Source organism: Bemisia tabaci, chromosome 10 (genome assembly GCF_918797505.1).
Source record: "Bemisia tabaci chromosome 10, PGI_BMITA_v3".
NCBI classification, from domain to species: Eukaryota; Metazoa; Arthropoda; class Insecta; order Hemiptera; family Aleyrodidae; genus Bemisia; species Bemisia tabaci.
This window is the reverse complement of record NC_092802.1, coordinates 31,821,915-31,840,859: the sequence shown is the minus strand read 5'-3', so window position 1 is coordinate 31,840,859 and position 18,945 is coordinate 31,821,915. Positions and strand designations below refer to the sequence as shown.

Genomic DNA, 18,945 nt, shown 5'->3' with positions numbered 1-18,945 from the left:
GGAAGTGCCTGGATTTAGGGCAAGGGTTGACTAGCCTCAGAGGCTAGAAGGAGGTTGCCCCCTAAATTTTGGTCTAAAGAGCTCCCAGGGACCTGTTAGTCCTCTTTTGGGGTTCTATCCAGAAATGTTTAAAATAATCTTAGCGGTAGTTTTTCGAGGAATTGCAAGGAAAACCGGATTAGGGCAGGTTATAGCCTGGATTAGGGCAAGGGCTACCTGAGAGGCTAGAGGGGTGCCCCCTAAATTTTGGTCTAAAGAGCTCCCAGGGACCTGTTAGTCCTCTTTTGGGGTTCTATCCAGAAATGTTTAAAATAATCTCAACGGTAGTTTTTCGAGGAATTGCAGGAGGAAAAGCCTGGATTTAGGGCAAGGGTTGACTAGCCTGAGAGGCTAGAAGGAGGTTGCCCCCTAAATTTTGATCTGAAGAGCTCCCAGGGACCTGTTAGTCCTTTTTTGGGGTTCTATCCAGAAATGTTTAAAATAATCTTAACGGTAGTTTTTTGAGGAATTGCAAGAGGAAAAGCCTGAATTTAGGGCAAGGGTTTACTAGCCTGGGAGGCAAGGGGTTGATTGCCCCCTGAATTTTGGTCAATAGAACTCCCAGGGGCCTCTTTTGGTCCTTGTTGGGGGTTCTGTCCGACAAGTTTTAAAATATCTTGACAGTAATTTGTTGAGGTAAAATATGCTCCAGGATGAAATGCACTCAAAGATTTCACTCCCAGACCCTAATAGTGCATCCTGCATACAGGGCGTTGCACCTTTATGACAACATCACATTTCCTTCCAGGAATGTTCAGTTTATTGGTCCTTACAATTACACTTTTTTTTAGCCTCTGTATGAGCTTTTCCAAAGTGCCCCCGAAGGACTGCGCCCCTCTGATATTCCGGGAAATTCATCGTTTTTTCTGAGTTTTGGCTGCAGTTATAAACCAAAAATCGTGAGAAATGCCTAAGCCCCGTGCTTTTTACCGCTGAGTCCATCCATGGCGTACTCATGGAGGGTTTTGGTTTAAAAAAAAAAAAAAAAAAAAAAAAAAAAAAAAAAAAAAAAAACAGAAAAAAACTCGGAATTTTTCGCCCTGAAAGATCCAAAACCCCTAAATCTCCTTTCACCTCAAAACGTCGATACTTTTGAGGCCGCAGATTTGCGCTAGGTGCTATCCATTTTTTACGAGTTTTGGTGCATAGCTTTGGCCAAACCAGAAAAACTAAGATTTTCTTATTTTGAAAAATTAGGGAAGGGGAGTCTAAGCTAACCAGGAGGCACTCTTTGAAAAAACTGATAAATGAAAAATGTCATATTATAAACCTGCAAGGAGCCTGGCGGTTTAACCTTGCATCACCCTGTATAGTATTCAGATCCTTGAACCCTGTATACTATCCAGATCCTCGTCTCAGAAGACACTCTTGACGGCCGGGAGCTTGGGACGTGGACGCCAAAAACTTGATACATTACACATGTCTTATTATGAACCTGCATGGAGCCCGGCGGTTTAACCTTAGAACACCCTGTATAGTATTCAGATCCTTGAACCTTGGATCACCCTGTGTACTATCCAGATCCTCAGAAGACGCTCATGACGACCAGGAGCTTTGGACGTGGACGCCAGCTGCTCGACGTAACTCGAGACCGCTTTCGTGGATTTCGGTCGGATTTCCTCCGGTCGGAATCAGCCTCACTCTCTTCCACTCGGCCACGGCGCATGCTCACACGCATCCGAGGTCAGTAGAGCGTGACTCTAGGAGGCACCCGATGGCCGCGCGCCCGGGCCGTGGTTCGCGCTTGGAGTTCGTCCAACTGTTACGTCGAATCCGTCGATGTCCGTTCATTCATCGGCGACCGAAAGCGAGACCGCTGCAACCTCGGGCCCCGGGGGGATCCCGCCGACAAGGTCCTCCCTCGTGGAGACGTGCCGTGTGCGTGGGTGAGTCACGGTGAAGGGCGCCGCATCGGTGAGAGTGCTTGTTTTGGCTTCTGCGGACACGGGCGCCATTTCGTCGCCCCTCTGACGTAAGGGCGTATCTCAAATTCCACGAGAGCTCTGATGTCCATGTAACTCCATGCTTTTTAGGGCTTACGAGGTTATGGATATACGCCCTTACGTCAGAGGGACGACGATTTATCGGTCGGGCGTCGGGATCCCGAAACAACGGGAAGACAAACAATTCCGGAATGCGCTCGAGCCTAGTATATTTCACGCGCTAAAAATAGGAGCTAAAAATTGAAGTCGATAAGCGGATCTTAGCGTCAATCCGGTTGATTGGTCTTCAACCCAACGATGTAGATATTGTAGATTGGTGGTGGTCTACAAAAAACGTAATACCCTTTGCACACGTTACAAAAGTTTTACTGAAAGTGGGGGGTCAGGGGTCAGGGAAATGAAAGAATCGGTGATCGGTGTCACTCATTGAAGATCGTGAAATGTTTTGCAAAAACCCTCATCGATGACCGTGAAATTTGCGGGGCCCGCGCAAATTTCACGATCATCGACGAGTGATGCACTGTTAACCCCCACTTTCAACTTTAAATTTGCAACGTGTGCAAACGGCATGACACACATGGAGCAAGCGTTAGATAGGCGGGCGGGGAGTGGATCTGTCCTGTTGCTATCCTCGTCATAACCTCGATAACATGGGATCTTACGGGAGTTTTTACAGTGGATGATGGAGCGTTGAAATGTTTATCGTAAATCGTAAACTCAATTTAAGAATGGCTAGGTGTCATATCTGGACATTCATTTTCAAACAGTTGGTTCTGAATTTGATGCAAGTCTTTTTTCAGCAACAGTCCCATAAAACCCCAAGAGGCAAATTTTCGCGAGTGGTTTTTTTTGGAAGTTTTTAAATTCCTGCCAACCTCCGTTAGGAAAAACGGAATTCCCACTGAGCGACGACGGTTCCATGCTGGCAGCAGTGATGACCACATCCAAAATTCTACTCCGATGAACCGATAAAAACCTGCCAATCTCGGAAAGTTGAGATCGAGTAAAAGCCACCTCTTGTTTACTCTAAGGGAGAGCCCACCTCTACCATTAGCCGCACTCCCCTTACGGAAATAGGGCAGAATAAGCGAGAGGGGTTACCCCTCTAAAGGCCTAGAGATATACTCGCCGAGAGTGAGAGACGAAAGTTAACGAAGAGCATTGATTTCGATATACCGACGTCAATGGATCGTTATCAAGTCTCTCCGCGGCAATTAATTGCCATGTGTATCTGGGCCTTAATGTAGATGGAACCAGGGAACCTCTAGACGCCCAATCGGTGATTTTTAGCCCACACTCAGGGTAACACAATATATCCTCCGTGTAGCGGTGTCAAAGTTCAGTGACGCTAAATCTCTGTTCGGTATCAAAGAAAAATAGTCCACTCCTCGGCTTTTAATGTTTTCTGAAAATAATTTTAGAGGCAATGGGCGTTATATCTGCGTCTTTCATGAAAAACTCTCTCAAAATGTATGAGAATGGCTCTTTATATAAAACTACAAAAGATGCTTACGAGCAACATTACTATCAAAATTCATGGGTCCGAACAGCTCCCCAACTTACCCAGAAACTTCGTTTACGACTTGTAAACACAAGTTCACATACTCTATTTTAAGTTTTTTGCGCTGCCAACTTAAGAACGTTGTTTATAATAACTTGTTTACCTCTCCTGCAGCAACAGCCCTCCATTCATGAGAACGAAGGGGCGGCAGAGGCACTTGGAAACTTTGTATTAAGATTTTGGCAATCTATCAAGAGTCTCTCGGATGGGAAAATAATCCAATTTTCTTCTCGCGGAAATGTCTCGTTGTCAACAGTTATGACCGATCTGAGGCTAAGAGTGATTTTCCAGGGGTAAATGAGCGCGGTATTTCAAGTTCGCTTTTAATGTATGATCTCACACTGAGGCCCTGGTCATCCACGCGATCGAAGGCAAAAGTTACTTCCGGTAAAAGTTCACTGTTGCTGATAAGGTGCAAGCAATATTTTAACCTCCTAATTAGTGATTATGGTAAACTTGTTGAAGAATAACCCAAGCATTCCTGAGAGAATGATGCCTTTTTTGAAAGAACCTTTCGACAATTTTTTAGACGGCCTTTGGAATACGAAAAAGACGCCGATTCTGACAACTTATGGACCCCGCGTTTCAAGCCTTTTGATACACGGAAGCAATAATGCGACACGCGAAAGCTGCCTGTTCAAAGCAGTGGCGCTTCTTGCAAGCTGGCAAATTTAATTTTCTTCAATTTCAATATATTTGAACAATTAATTAGACGTACTTATGCCAAAAGGAGCTATGTTGCAGAAAAGCTCTGCGCGCATAGTTCATGACAGCATGAATAATCCAATTCTAACTGCGGCAAGCTAAGTCACTTAAAAGTTATATATCTGATAGAGTTGAAGGGAGGAAACCAATATTTTCAACTTGCTAGAATTACTACTGCTACAAAGGAAAGGCACGTCAAAAAAGATAGCAATAATCCGCCTAGGAGACGCGCACATTAAAGCACTGGGAAAAAAAAAACATTGGATCTAGAGTCCAGACTCTTGAAAACATTGACAAGAAAAAATATTCTTGATTCAATCAGATTTAAGCTTAAATCAAAAGAAAATCCGCTCAAATTAAGAGGCTTGGTTCTTGATTGAAGCAAAAATCCGACTGAATCAAGAGTGTTTCTTCTTCTCGATGTTTTTAAGAGTCTGGACTCTAGATCCAATATGTTTTTTTTTCCAGTGAGGTACATGCTGTGGTCATAATAACTCGTTACTCAAGAGTTTCCTCTATGACGATATTCATTACATAGTCTCAGACCTAACATCCATAAATAGCAAACAAGCGTGATATCGTGGACTGCCCAAGGTTTCTAATGGGGTATTGAATTACGTCATCGACCACATATAAAAGCTCGGTCGACTCGGGAAAAACGACCGGGAATTTTTCCCTCTCGTTTTTCTGCGACCAAATAAGCCAACCTCGAACTCAGACAAACGGCTGATGTCATACAAAACCAATTTTGCCCGGAGTAACATTAATCTTTTACGCAAAGTTCGGTGTTTTCCAGGAAAAGAATATCGACGACGAAACTCGGAGTCTACGTATATTGATTCCGGTGTTTCGGAATGTAAGGGTCTCCTTTCTACTTTGCAGAAGGGAGCGAGACATCTCTTTGATTTTCGGAGGATATTATTCGAATGAGAAGGGGAAATTGAGGATATTTTATGGACAGTATATACGTTCAATATTGTTTTATAACGTGGCCATACGTGATTAAGAGTTCAATCTAGAGTCCCTTTATACTGAGAGTCAAGACAATGTGAATCCATTTCTGATTGGTTCCCGTATTTTAGGCCTCCACAGTGTCACAAACGGGAATAAAGATTACATTTTAACTGACTGCAAAGATTAAAATAAAATTGCTGATTTAACAATTTCGTAAAGTTAAAAAGTGACTGCAATGTTTCAATGTGGTTAGATTGGGTTTCCACTATTGTAAAATGTAGGTTTGCAACATTCCAGTAACTTTTTTTTAACAGTTGAATTGTTAGATTAGCAATACATTTTTTTCCGTGAAGTCCTCTTATTTCAACTCAATCATGCAAAAAAACACAATCAAAAATCTAGAACTAGGTGAATTCATCGCGTACCTAGAACTAGGTGCGATTGATCGACGACGGTTTCTTCTGTACAAGAGCGAATTCTACCGAAACTGTCCACAATTACCATCTGTTTTTCTCAAGAATTAATTAAAAAAACGAATTCATTGCGTACCTAAGTCTTCTTTCGTTCATGAGCGGTTCGACACTTTGTACCATCTGTTTCTCCTCCAGCTGTCTGTGCGTGGCCGTCCACCTTTCAGCGGGTTCCTCTTTGGGTACCTTGACCACGTAGTACAACACCCCACCGTGTGAGGTCGACATGCTTGGCATACTACGTCGGCTCACCGGTAGAAAACAAAAATACCACTCCAAAAAGTCGAAACTACCGAGAGATGAGCGTAAACGCACGCATTTCTGCGCAACGTCAAAATAAACCAAGAATTAAACACCAAAAACGTCGGTAAACAGGTAAATTATAGAGAGTACTGCTCTGGCACTGGCTGGGTGAGCTTCGTGCAGAAAATAGGAGCTTTCCGAGGATCAAACACCAAGAAAGTTGGTAATTAGAAAATGTATGAAAATCGGTTTAAAAGTCCAGCCGATGCACTGGATAGGAAGGCTCGGTGTTCACAGCCGATATATTTAATGAGGATTGAATAATTCGAATGAACCAACGGTTAAAAGATCAAAAAACTAATCGCACCAAACGGATTTATTGCCAAAAAATGTTGAGGTTAAAGCACTGGAATTCCGGGAATTCGAGGTAAGCGTCGCAGACTTTTCACAGGAACTTTCGTGAGACACTAACTTGTAGGTAGTCGAGAAACAACCACACGATGAAAAAAAGACGAGAATATCAGTATTATCAACACCACTGATTAGAACATACGGGTGTGCAGTGGTGTGAGTGCACTTACGGAGTGCATCAAAACACTCCGAAATTCGTCGAAAAACAACGCAAGCACACTGTGTGACAAAAACACCTGAAGGGTTGAAAAGCTACACACCAACCCAACGTAACCCGGGGCGTAAAAAGAATCGAATCAAGGGAACGAAGGGAGGTTTATGGGGTTGCGACCCCGAAATCCGAACGTAAACACTGCGCGAAAACCAAAACAAAACGCGATCGAGCGAAAATCACAGGGAGGTTGATAGTAAAAAAAAACGATGACGTAATCTGGGGCTTGGCGCGAGGACCAAAACAATGCCGCGGGGGTGGTTTCGCGGAGAGGGGGGCGGGAGGGGGTCCCTCCAATTTCCGGGCGACGTGCTGCCGGGACGGGACGAGTGCGCTGGGCGTCGGACGTCGAACTGGCTCGGCTCGGCGGCGAGGCGCGAAGCGCGAGCGGGCGTCGGTGGGGGCGGGGCCGGGTATCGATCCGGCGTCGCGACGCCCGCCAGAGAGCGCGCGCGCCGGGCGCCGGGCCGGCCGGCCCCGGCCGCCCGCCTTGCAACGCCGCGAGGCGGGTTGCCGGATCGCCGGGCGCTCCTGCGTGGAGCCTTGCCATTTCATCATCGTTGAGACATCATGGCTTACAGCACACTTGGGGACAAAGAAACACATTGGATCTAGAGTCCAGACTCTTGAAAACATTGACAAGAAAAATGACTCTTGATTCAATCAGATTTAAGCTTAAATCAAAAGGAAATCCGCTCAAATTAAGAGGCTTGGTTCTTGATTTAAGCTTAAATCTGATTGAATCAAGAGGATATTTTCATGACGATGATTTTAAGAGTCTGGACTCTAGATCCAATGTATTTTTTTCCAGTGCACGTACCTACCGACAGGTTGGTACCTAGGGTATTTTTAATTTTGGGTCGTAAAATGGACGCATTTACGGCGCACAGTGGATCGAGTCAATTAGAGAGGTCGGGTATGAAATTTTTGACTAAAACTGCACATTTTGGTATTATTTCCTTACATTTTACATTTCAAGGGGTGCTTAAGGAACACTGGAAAAAAAACACATTGGATCTAGAGTCCAAACTCTTAAAAACATCGAGAAGAAGAAACACTCTTGATTCAATCGGATTTTGCTTCAATCAAGAACCAAGCCTCTTAATTTGAGCGGATTTTCTTTTGATTTAAGCTTAAATCTGATCGAATCAAGAATATTTTTTCTTGTCAATGTTTTCAAGAGTCTGGACTCTAGATCCAATGTGTCTTTCCCCAGTGTAGAGAATTTTACGAGGAAACCAATGGAGCCACTTTTAGAACCTCAAATTTTTTTTATAAACGGAGTTGTAAGCGTTTAAAGTTTCCAAATTTTGTCCGGCCTCCCCCATTGACTCGATCCATTGAGAGTCGGTGACAAACGAGTGCCACGATATTTGATAGTGTTATCATTTCACGAAGGAGAAACGGAGTCAATTCATAGGCCGATATGGTGTGATAGAACCAATGAAACAATATCAACGAGAATTTCAGTTGAAACGGGGGACGGTGCTCTACTTTCATTGGCCGATGTGGGAGGACAAATGATAAAGTTATCAACGAGCATTTCCATTGATGTTGGCTAATCGGCTAAATTTTGTCCGACCTCTCCTATTGGCTCGATCCACTGTGCAGCATGAGGAAATACGTGAAAATACATTACATCAAAAGAAAAAATGTGCATAAAGTTTGCGTGGTTCCTTCGGATGTATTTATTTGCACAATGCACGTGGTTCCTCTCATGGCGCAAATACGTCCATTTTAAGTGCCAAAATGTAAATCATCCGATGTACCATTCAAAGTATTATGATAAAAGGAACTGAGCGAATATGAATGTGGTAAAAAGGAACTATGAAGCAAGCAAACCAAATGCACACAATTTCTTGTGACTAAATTTATTTGTATTTGCAAATAGTTCCTTTCATCATAAATCGTAAGAGCGTACTTTCATTTCCGAGCAAGCATTGATTCACGTACTAATCCATGCTTTTTGGGGATCGTATAGAGATCGAGATACGCCCTTAGGCCAAGAGAGCGATGAAATATCTCCAGATAACGGGACTCAGGGACCTGAGAATATCAAATTTTTTCCATAAAACTAAGACTGAAATTTACAGAAAATTATCCATTGATCTCTGACAAGGTGCGTTTTCCCCTAACACAAATGTTAATTGTTTTACAGAGAAATGAGTGAAAATATAGAACATTTTTGCGGAGAAAATCCACTTGAATTACCTTGGTTGTCCCAATAGTTTGGCTGCGAAAAACGTATGCACAATTTATCAGCGAGTCGTACACGTAACTTGCAAAAAGGATGGCTCAATATATTATCCTTAATTAGCAAAACTTATTCCATACTTTCATGCGTAAGCTAAGCACTTCCTCATACTTTTAAACGCTATGAAAAAAATGAATCGCACCATGGTGAATACTAATTTAAACGATTTTAGTGATCTTGCACCCTTAAATTTGCCCCTTGAAGTAGGTACATGCTAATCTCTTTACTTATCCTCTTAATGTTTTGGTCATGAGCAAGGCACGAAAAGGATCTAATTTCTTGTCTCATCCCCGCCTGGGGTGCTTCAATAACTTCTCCTAGGAACGACATTAATTGGTACAGATTACAACAAAAAGTGGAGGACATCCGAGGGTCGGGGTCGTGTTGCCCAGCGCTTGGAGGGAAAACCTTTGTGAATATCTTATAACTCGTTTATCTTATTACGCCGCGTAATTTGAGGTTAGGGGTAGGTCAACCTACTGATATTGATTTGATTAAGGGCATGACGATGGATAATGGTCGTCTATTTTTGGAAATAGGGTGCCTCAGATAGACTGTATTTAGGTGAGAATAAACTATATGTTTTGATTAATGCATACGCTGGAAAAAAAGTCTTCTGGATCCAGAGTCCAGACTCTTCAAAAAGTTGACAAGAAAAAATACTCTTGATTCAACGGATTTTTGTTTGAATCAAAAGGAAATCCCCTTGAGCTAAGAGACTTCGCGCTAAATTCAAGCAAAACACAGATTTCATTTCCCTCTTTTCCATATGTTTCAGGCTAGCAGCCCTGACAAAATATTCAAAGCACAGAATACTACAAATTTTCAAGTCATACTATTTCCAACTACTACTAACTAACTAACAAGTTGCTCTTATAGCGCTTCTGTGCGCTCTACGACATCCAACCGCCACTGATAGCGATCCTGCCATAATTTTCTCCCTTTGTCTATAGGAACCACTCATTTTAACCAATAAGGTCGCTCCATACTCCCTATGTCTTCTTTGTCTTTACCTTTGTCCATCAATTTCAATAATCAGTCCGCTGGAGCGTTACATTCCTAAAGGACGGCCCCTTATAGAGTAAGTTACGGTAGCTAAACTGGATAAAAAGAGCATCCATCGATTTGGTATCAATCGTAATTAACGCGGAAACTTTCGCGAAACTCCGCGCGGGTCTCAAAGCCCGCATCACAATCCATAGCTCACCGCGGATATCTCCGACCTTTCTCGCACCGATCACTGATGTTTCATTCGAATCGCGTGTTCGCCTCCCCTTTGGCCAGACCCAGTTGGCAGTTAGTTTGTTTTCTTCATTAGCCCGTCTCCATAAGCCTGACGTGCTTCGATACCTTCCTCCTCGGTTACAGAACAGTGGCGTGGCGTACTTTGCGATCTATCGATTGATCTGTCATTTAAACCTATGGAAAAGGATCGATAGACAGGGCGCTCGCAACAAACACCTTAATAATCGATTTTTTACCGTAGTTTCAAATGGGGAAAAAACGATAATCGATCATTCGCGCCTCGCCTTATTTATAGAACTGGTTTACGCCCTAGTTCTGAACTTTCAACTTTAGCGACGACGAAATGAGAAGAACTGGGAATGGCAGGGAAGAAAAGTTTAATAAGCTTTCTGTATAGACGAGCTATGAAAGGTTAAGTAACTAGGGATGAAGGTAAATAGGAAAAAAATATCATTCAAGATCAACAGATAACGGAATAAAAAAAAACCTCTCTTCTAATATGCAACACACTGAGAGATAAATCATGGTTGAAATTACTAAATTAGGGGTGTTCCATACAAGAATGCTCAATTGGATATGTAGTAGATATCATAGGAATCAGCGTATAACTGCATTTCGCGTTACCATCATTAATGAAAATTAAGTGTTGTCGTATATGTGTTGTCGACAAATTTTAAATGCAACCTAGCGAGTAGAACACAAAAAATTGACATGAACTAAATATTTTATAAAACTTGCAGAGGATTTAAACACTGAGACTTGGAAGTTAAAGTATAAGAGTTGAGGACTTTTCACGTTCAACTCTCGTTTTAGTTGAGCAAACAACTTTGCCGACATAGATAGTCTTTTTCCGTTCGCAAAAGTATGCTAGCACCTTTTGTAGGGTGAAAAACCTATGCAAACAACGTTTGCAAACACCCTTTGAGTCAATCTGGACTACAAAGGGAGCCCACGCAAAGGTCAAAGGTCGACCTCAAAAGAGACCACACAGCGTTACAATAACTAGAGCAAAGTGTCAATAAACGAAGAGGTGGAGTTAAAAAGCTGATACTTAGTATAGCTCTGCTGGCTTGAGAATGATGAGCTCGTAGATTTAGTCACACATTGAGTCGATTAGTAAAATATTCAAGATAATTAGTTATTACACAGCTTTTTTTTAAAAAAAAAAATATAACTGCACGATGGACATGGTTTTGCCGGTCATGATATGGTGTCCGGGTATTCAATTGAGAATTTACCGTTTTTATGCGTTTCATGGTACAAAATCCATGGCAGAAATTTTGAAAAAATGTCTTTTACATCATGAAATTTTGCATCTCTGTTTTCTTCATAGTGTCCTAAAGGAGTTACGAGCGTTTGCATCTGATACCCCCCCCCTTACCACAACATAAGATGCGTCAAATTTCATTTTTATGCGGTCATTTTTAACCCTTTACATGAAGGATAAATATTTTAAGAAACATTCTCAAAATTACATTTGGGCTAAATGAGCGATTTTCAAACGCACTAAAGCAAAAAAAGCGATGAAGAACGGAATTCCTTTTATACGTGGTTCTTTTCATTAAATCTATTTGTGCACTTTTTTCTTCTGGTGCATTCTGTAAAAGATGGGATCGTCCAATTCTGGAACTGCGAGGATTATATGAACTGTCAGGGCTCTATTTCATTTGAGATTTTTGGGGATTTTTTGTCCTAGATTAATTGTTAGTCTCCTTTACCCTCTGTACTGTAGTATCAATAACGCAATGTTCAGTTTCTTTGAGCTAGCTGCGGGTCGATTGTTGTTTATAGAATATAGACAAAGCTAGAAACAAAGAAGACAAAAGAGACATGGGGGGATCCTATTGGTGGAAGCGGGAGCGGGTGGTTGAAATAGACAAAGGAGGTAAGTAATAGACTAACTAACAGCAACTCACGAGAGATCCTTTAGTTAGTCCATCATTTACCCCCTTAGTCTATATTAGAATCACCCAATTAACCAACAAGATCACTCCATATTCATTATGTCCTCTCTGCCTATAGCTTTGTCTACAATTTCAACAATCGGTCCGCTGAGGTTCTTTGTCCTCCGGATGCTTACGCATGCCTGTATTTATCGTGCTATATCAACGAAAAGACGCTTCTGATAGTGCTTTAAAACTCATCCATGCATCGGACCACTTGGCAACGATCATAAAAACAAGAATACTCTGCTGACCCATAAGAAGGGGGACAACGAACAAAACTTGAGCGTTCATCCCTCGAATTTCAATGTCCTGCTGACGGACCCCCGGGGTCTCGACAAAAACACATCGGTGATCCCCCGGAGAAGCGGCTGGTGTCATTAGGATGAACACTTGTTGCGTCGTCTATGTGTTTGTCACTCGAGAGAGAAAAATGGGAAAAGCGAAGGAAAGTGCATTGCCCTAGACATGAGTAAGTCACTTGAGACTCGGAGAGGGTCTGCCACACGAGAGCTGCTCAATCTTTTCATACAGGGTGATCCAGAATTCTCGCGTCACCTAAGACCCCTAGGTTTTTGCATTGGCGGATCCGGCAAATTGGCAACATTGTTTTTCTCAATTTAAATCTATGGAAATGTATCGATTCTTGGAGGGGCCGGGTGCCCCGGCAAGAATCGATTATTTAACATAAGTTTAAATGGGGGGAATCCGTTGTTGCCAAATTGCTGGATCCGCCCCTGGGTTTTTGGCCCATTTTCAAAGTGTTCCTTTTAAAATTTTGGGGGTTCCTAGAGTTCCTTTATACTGAGAGTAAAGACAACGCGACTCCATTTCTGGTTGGTTCCCGTATTTTAGACCTTCACAGTGTCACGAACGGGAATAGATATTACATTTTCATCGATGGAGAATTTGCACACAAAAATTTTATTGCTTCGTTGAGAGTTCTTAATGGGCTAAGATCGCAGTATTTTTCATAATTTTTTTCTGACATGGGAAATTGGAGAAAAATAGATTTAAAAAGGTGAAAATTTGCCGCCTTTTGACGTCATCTGGCGGCGTTTTCCATTTAAACACATATTAAGCAGCGTCATTCTTGATGCAAGAAAAAATATTACTCGGCGGAAAATTAAAGATTTTTTTTGTTTTGGTGAAAGTTAGTTTAGATTGAAGTTAGATTGGATACATGCTCCATCGAAGTTCCTTTACACGAAGTTCCCTTATATTGTGCTTAAAGTATACCTTAAATCCCTTTCCATCGGTCATTTTGGACGATATTTCATAGAAACTTAAAAGAACGAGTTTAAATTTCGTCCTAACGTTGTTTCCCACTTAAATTTTGAGGGCAAGTTGCTGAGATAAATCTACAAATAATTTCGACTTGCTTGACACTTACTTCTACAAGTAAAGACCTATAAGAGCAGTCTTGAATCTGGATTATACGTCGATTTTGCTTTATTTTTCCTGCAGGTTTCCACGAAGCTCATTGCTACAATTCGAAAAGTGGCTTTCAATTTCTGACGGGAACAAAACCTAATTTGCTTTGGGCGAGAAACAAACACGAATAGCTCGTTGGAACGAGGGCATTGCAATAGGACTGCAAAACTTTTCATACGTTGATTTGATAATCAAGAGTGAATTCATTAGCCCTTCACAGAAACCAGGGAATTAGGAGGAATGATTTTCTTTGGCAGAAACTCCAAATTAATCTAGAAAAATCTCCTAGCTGGGACTTTCTTTGTGAGTGCTCGGCAATCGTGTCTTGGCTTGAAACTTGAAGATGACAGCGAGCTAACTGTCAAAGTTCAACGCTTGCGGATTTGTATCTCGTGCGGAGTCAAAAGCTATTATCTAAGCTACATTATCAATCAACTTCACAACTTTGGCAGAGAAGTTACCATTACTCTCGAGGTGCAAAGCCAAGCTTTCGAGCTTTGACACTCGTTAAAAGCTCAAAGATTATGAAAGTCGACAGTAGCCTGATAAAATTGATGCGAGAAATAAAATGAAACTCTGCTCGTAATGCCGCAATACTCGGAGAACTCAGGACTTTTCGGGGAGATATTTATCATAAAAATATCGTAAATGAGTACTGCGACGAACGGACTTTATTAAAGAAAAAGGATCTCAGATCTAGAGTCCAGACTCTTGAAAACATCTTAAAAAGAAAAAATACTCTTGATTCAATCGGCTTTTATTTGAATCAAACGGAAATCCACTTAAATTAAGAGGCGACTTACAATTTTTCCCGTAAGAAGATTATTTCAAGCAAATTGAATCAAATTTTGGGTAAATTTCAAAGAGAAAAATGTGATATTTGAGATGGAACGTATAACTGCTGCAAAAAAGTCTGTAAAAAGAGGGGGGGATGAAACCAGGAACTAATTTGCCCAAAGCCTAAATTTTTGTAGGGTGTCTACTAAAACAGGCTGGTCAAAAATAAGTACTTTTACAGTACTTTTTCAGTACATTCTGGAGAAACTCAGTGCCTCTTCAAACAGAAAAATTCCGTACTTTTTCAGTACCTCCATTGGACGAAATTAGAAAAATTTCAAAAATTTGGAAAATGATAAAGATTTACAAAAATTCAAGACCTTTTTGCGCAATTTCCGCTTTTTTTAGTACTTCCGGACCGCAAAATCAGAGGTATTTCCGGATTTTTCGGAAATTCCGGACTTATAGACACCCTGCTCAAGGATATCTTTTCCAGAAAACAGTGGTCACTTCACCGCCACCCGAGCGACGCCGGCGCTACAGATTTTCTCGACGCCGGCCAAAGCGATAATCGGACTTGGCCGCGTTTCCGGTTCCGGAAAACACGGCCGCTAAAAATAGCGTCCGCCGGCCGGTGCGGGGACCCGAGTGCCACGGGGGGTATTTTCGGGGGCGGGTTGCGTAAACACGGATTCGCGAGGCCGCGGATTTCATTTTCGGCGACCGACGCCCCGAGCGTTGCCACGTTGCACGTTTAAAACCGTCAAATCCCACGAATTTCGTCGGGTTTCGTCGCCCGGTTCGGCAACCGGGCCACCCACTCGAACTTGGATCCGAGATGCCGGCCGTCCATCATAACACCGATGAACAATCACTGCCTGGCGCTATCGTTGCTCTGGCAATCTCAAGTGCCCCCCCTCCTCGAGGCGGGCATTTGGGATTACGCACGGAGCCAATTATACATGTAGCGTAGCGTCCGCTAATCCGGCAGCCGTCCGAAAAGTTGACGTGCTTGTGGTTGCCGCGAAAATGCGCACCGCGGGCGGTTACAACCTAATCGTGGGCGGAAAAACGTCGAGTGCATTTTCAATTGATTGTTTTGACGCGTAGTTCATTCCCATACGAAGGAACGCGACTACATTTCGACGCTAACAATTTCCGCTCGGAACTTTAATTTTACTGGGAATCTGTCGGGCATTTCAAGCTGAGAATTTTGAGACGTAGTTTTTTCAGATTACGATAAAAATTGCACGATCATAATGGACCACTGGACCATGTGCGAATTCAAGCATTCTGATACATATTACTTAACTAGAATTTCACGTAGAACACGATTTGCGCAACGAAAATTACTAAAATCAACTCCTAAAAGAAAAAATTAACGTTTTTATTTCACATTGGTTACGAGGAATTTGAACTGCCCGCTTACAAGAAACTCGAAGCTCTACGTGAGTCAAATCGCGCACTACAGCGGTTTCAGTAAGCTTCTCAATCGAACAATGTTCATTTCCCACCATTTGTCGTTCAAACTATTAGCAATTTGCTATAGCTGAGCCAAAGCGGCAAGATTGAGATTGTCAGATTTTTATATCGCAGAGACTGTCATGATAACGTTTAGCGCGCGATATGAATCACGTAGAGAATTGAGTTTTCATGAGCGGGTGGTTTGAATTCACGCATCAAGAATCATTAAATTTCCTCGTAAGGAGTTAATTTCAGCAATTTTCGCTGTGCGCATCGTGTTCTACGTGAAATTTTAGTTAGGAAACATGTATCAGAATGCTGAAATTCGTACCATGTCTAGTGGTCCATTTTGTGAAAAATTGAATTAAACAAGATTGGTGTAGCATCTATAAATAATAAAATAAGCTCTTACACAGCTATAAACAGCTCTTGTCACCTGTCAACTTGCTCTCTCCTTTCTTACCCGTGCAGCTTCAAACTTTTGCTATTTACTGTTTGAGCTAATTCAATTTTGTGCATGGTGTAGTTTATTAGTGCTTGTTGTTTGTTATTTTGCTCTTTCGCTGTTACTGTATGCAATAGCCCCTGATGATGAATGCTAGACGTTCGAAAATCTTCGGCTCCTATCACCTCTGCATGTGCCATATCGACGGTGAAACTACCAAACCACGTATCTCTTTTGCGGTGTTTAAAAATCTACGCTCGCATTTTATTTTTTTGAAGTAGACCAAATCAACATCATTCCTTGAAATTTTCACGGAATTTTCTCCGCACAAAGAGGAAAAATCACAGAAATTTTCAAGACTGGACGTTAAGTAGTTTTTCATTTAAAAAATAAAGTATGACAGGAAGTCTGCGACGTCGCAAAACGAGATACGTGGTTTGGTAGTTTCACCGTCGATATGTAAGTAAAATAAAACAAGTATGAGCATCGAGGTTCCTTTATTAGTCCTTATTAGACTAAAAATTGAATTGTTTGAGTAGATGTTGCCAGCAGGAGATGTAGTCATGGATTTCATCTGGGAAGCAACAAGTAGTTAAAGCTCAGTTTTGACAGGAGCAACTATTCGTGCACTTAGGACGCGCGGTTGGTATACCGCACGTTTGAAGGAGAAATTTTGGTCCCTTCGAACTCGAGTTACTTCATCAAGGATAAAATAAATATACGTCACTCTTCCTTAGCGGGTCAGATTCTCCGTTAATAAAGCTAATTGGAAAGTAAAAAGCTAGAAAAATTTCCAGAAAAGTCGCACAAAGCCGGTAATAAATGTAAGCTCCCACGAAAACAATCGGTAGTGACTGGTCAAAAAGTTGAATACATCTGATAAAATATTTTATTTATCTCGTTTATGATTTGACTCACCACAACTTCACTGAAATTTCGGAGTAAGAATAATTGAGAATATTACTGTTTCCTTACCTGCAACAAAACAGAGAAAGAGAGCAATTAGTAAAATCAGAGCGGTAAACGAACGAGAGGTGTCAAAGATAAGTGTCAATACTCAATATCGAAAAAAAAAAACTTTAATAATTTCAAGATAGGCTCATTTTACACAGGAGGTTCCTTGAGATAATTCTTTGATGATAACGGTGTCAATGCAATGTGGGTAATGCGGTTGCTTCACTTAGTTTTTTGATGAACTGTGACAACGCATGAGAAACGCCTTCATTGGGAAAAGATACTGCCGAGAGTGGCTTCAGAGGTCAAATAGTTGTATCCTTTCAAAACCTAACTAACAGTGTTAGCAGCATATTGATTCTATGTAGAGGGTAATACGGTTGCTTCAGATGAAGTGGACTGCATTTTGTAATTTGGAACTATAAAGTCTGGCTCAACAGAAAAATTCAGCACTTTTTAAGTACTTCCATTTGACGAAATTCGAAAAATTTCAATAATTTGAATATCTCCGCTCAAATTGAGCCAGGGTGGTCGGTGTCTACTAAAACAGGCGAGCCAAAATTCAGTACTTTTACAGTACTTTTTTAGTACACTTGCCCGAAAGCAATTCGTACCTCCTCAATAGAAAATTCATGTACTTTCTGCAGTATCTTCATTTGACAGAATGTCGAAAATTTCAAAAATTTGAATTTCTCGCTCAAACTGAGACAAAAATTTCCAAAAAATGAAAAAAATTCCGGACTTTTTTCGGAATATCCGCACTTTTTCAATACTTCCGGACCCCCCACTAAAAAAAACACATTGGATCTAGGGTCCAGACTCTTGAAAACATTGACAAGAAAAAGGACTCTTGATTCAATCAGATTTATGCTTGAATCAAAAGGAAATCCGCTCAAAATAAGAGGCTTGGTTCTTGATTTAAGCTTAAATCTGATGGAATCAAGAGTATTTTTCTTGTCGATGTTTTTAAGAGTCTGGACTCTAGAATCAAATGTGTTTTTTTCCAGTGTAGTGTAGCTCAGACTTGCGAGGTTCCAGCTCAAGGAATCATGAACGGGTCCCGGTCGATGGACGCGACTATGCCCGCAGTAGTCTATTCCCGTGGTGGCGATGCGAGTGCATCCGTAAGAATACCCTGGCGAGATCGATGGCGACCGAATTTAATTAGATTGCTGGCGGGCCCCGGCTGAGACCGGGGGATGGGGGCTGGGGCGGAGGGCGGGCGAATTTCATCGGGCATTATTCATAGCGAATTCTGTCGGGAAAAGGGGGAGTCGCCGATTACGATTACGCAGAGTCACGCTCCCGGACCCCGCTCCTGCCTATCGTGACATCCCGACCAACGGGACCCCGCCAACCCGCGTTGCCGCAACTGACCCTTAAAGCTCAATCGAAGCAGTGGTGAGGCGTGAATGATCGATTATCGATATTTTCCCATGCGAGGCTATGGCAAAGAATCGATGATTAACACTGGAACAAAAAAAAAAAAAAAAAAAAACTCATTGGGTCTAGAGTCCAGACTCTTAAAAACATCGACAAGAAGAAGTACTCTTGATTCAATCAGAATCTAGCTTAAATCAAGAACCAAGCCATCTTAAATTAAGCGATTTCGTTTTGATGCAAGCAAAAATCCGATTGAATCAAGAGTATTCTTTTCTTGTCAATGTTTTCAAGAGTCTGGACTCTAGATCCAATGTGTTTTTTTTTTCCCAGTGCATGTCAGGGTGTCTACAAAAAGAGGCTGGGCAAAAATCAGTACTTTTACAGTACTTTTCCGGTCCATTTCCAGGAGAATTGAGCCATTCTTTGTAGAAACGACCTAAATGATATATAATAATTTATTAGTAGTACTTGATATTATAATTGTAGTTGTTGCCATTTAATGTATGTTC

General features: G+C 41.7%; 1 protein-coding gene across 3 annotated transcripts in view; it reads right to left on the bottom strand.

Moving 5' to 3' along the window:
- Positions 1-18,945, bottom strand: part of LOC109038385 (uncharacterized) — a 234,604-nt gene that overhangs the window by 56,928 nt on the left and 158,731 nt on the right. Inside the window, exon 1 of one of the 3 annotated variants that reach the window (XM_072304911.1) lies at positions 5,752-6,835. The exons of the other annotated variants lie outside the window; for them this stretch is intronic. Within the exon in view, the coding sequence (XP_072161012.1) occupies positions 5,752-5,909 (158 nt within the window). The 5' untranslated portion in view covers positions 5,910-6,835. Of the gene's footprint in view, positions 1-5,751; positions 6,836-18,945 lie in introns of those variants that run through there. 3 annotated transcript variants of the gene reach the window in all.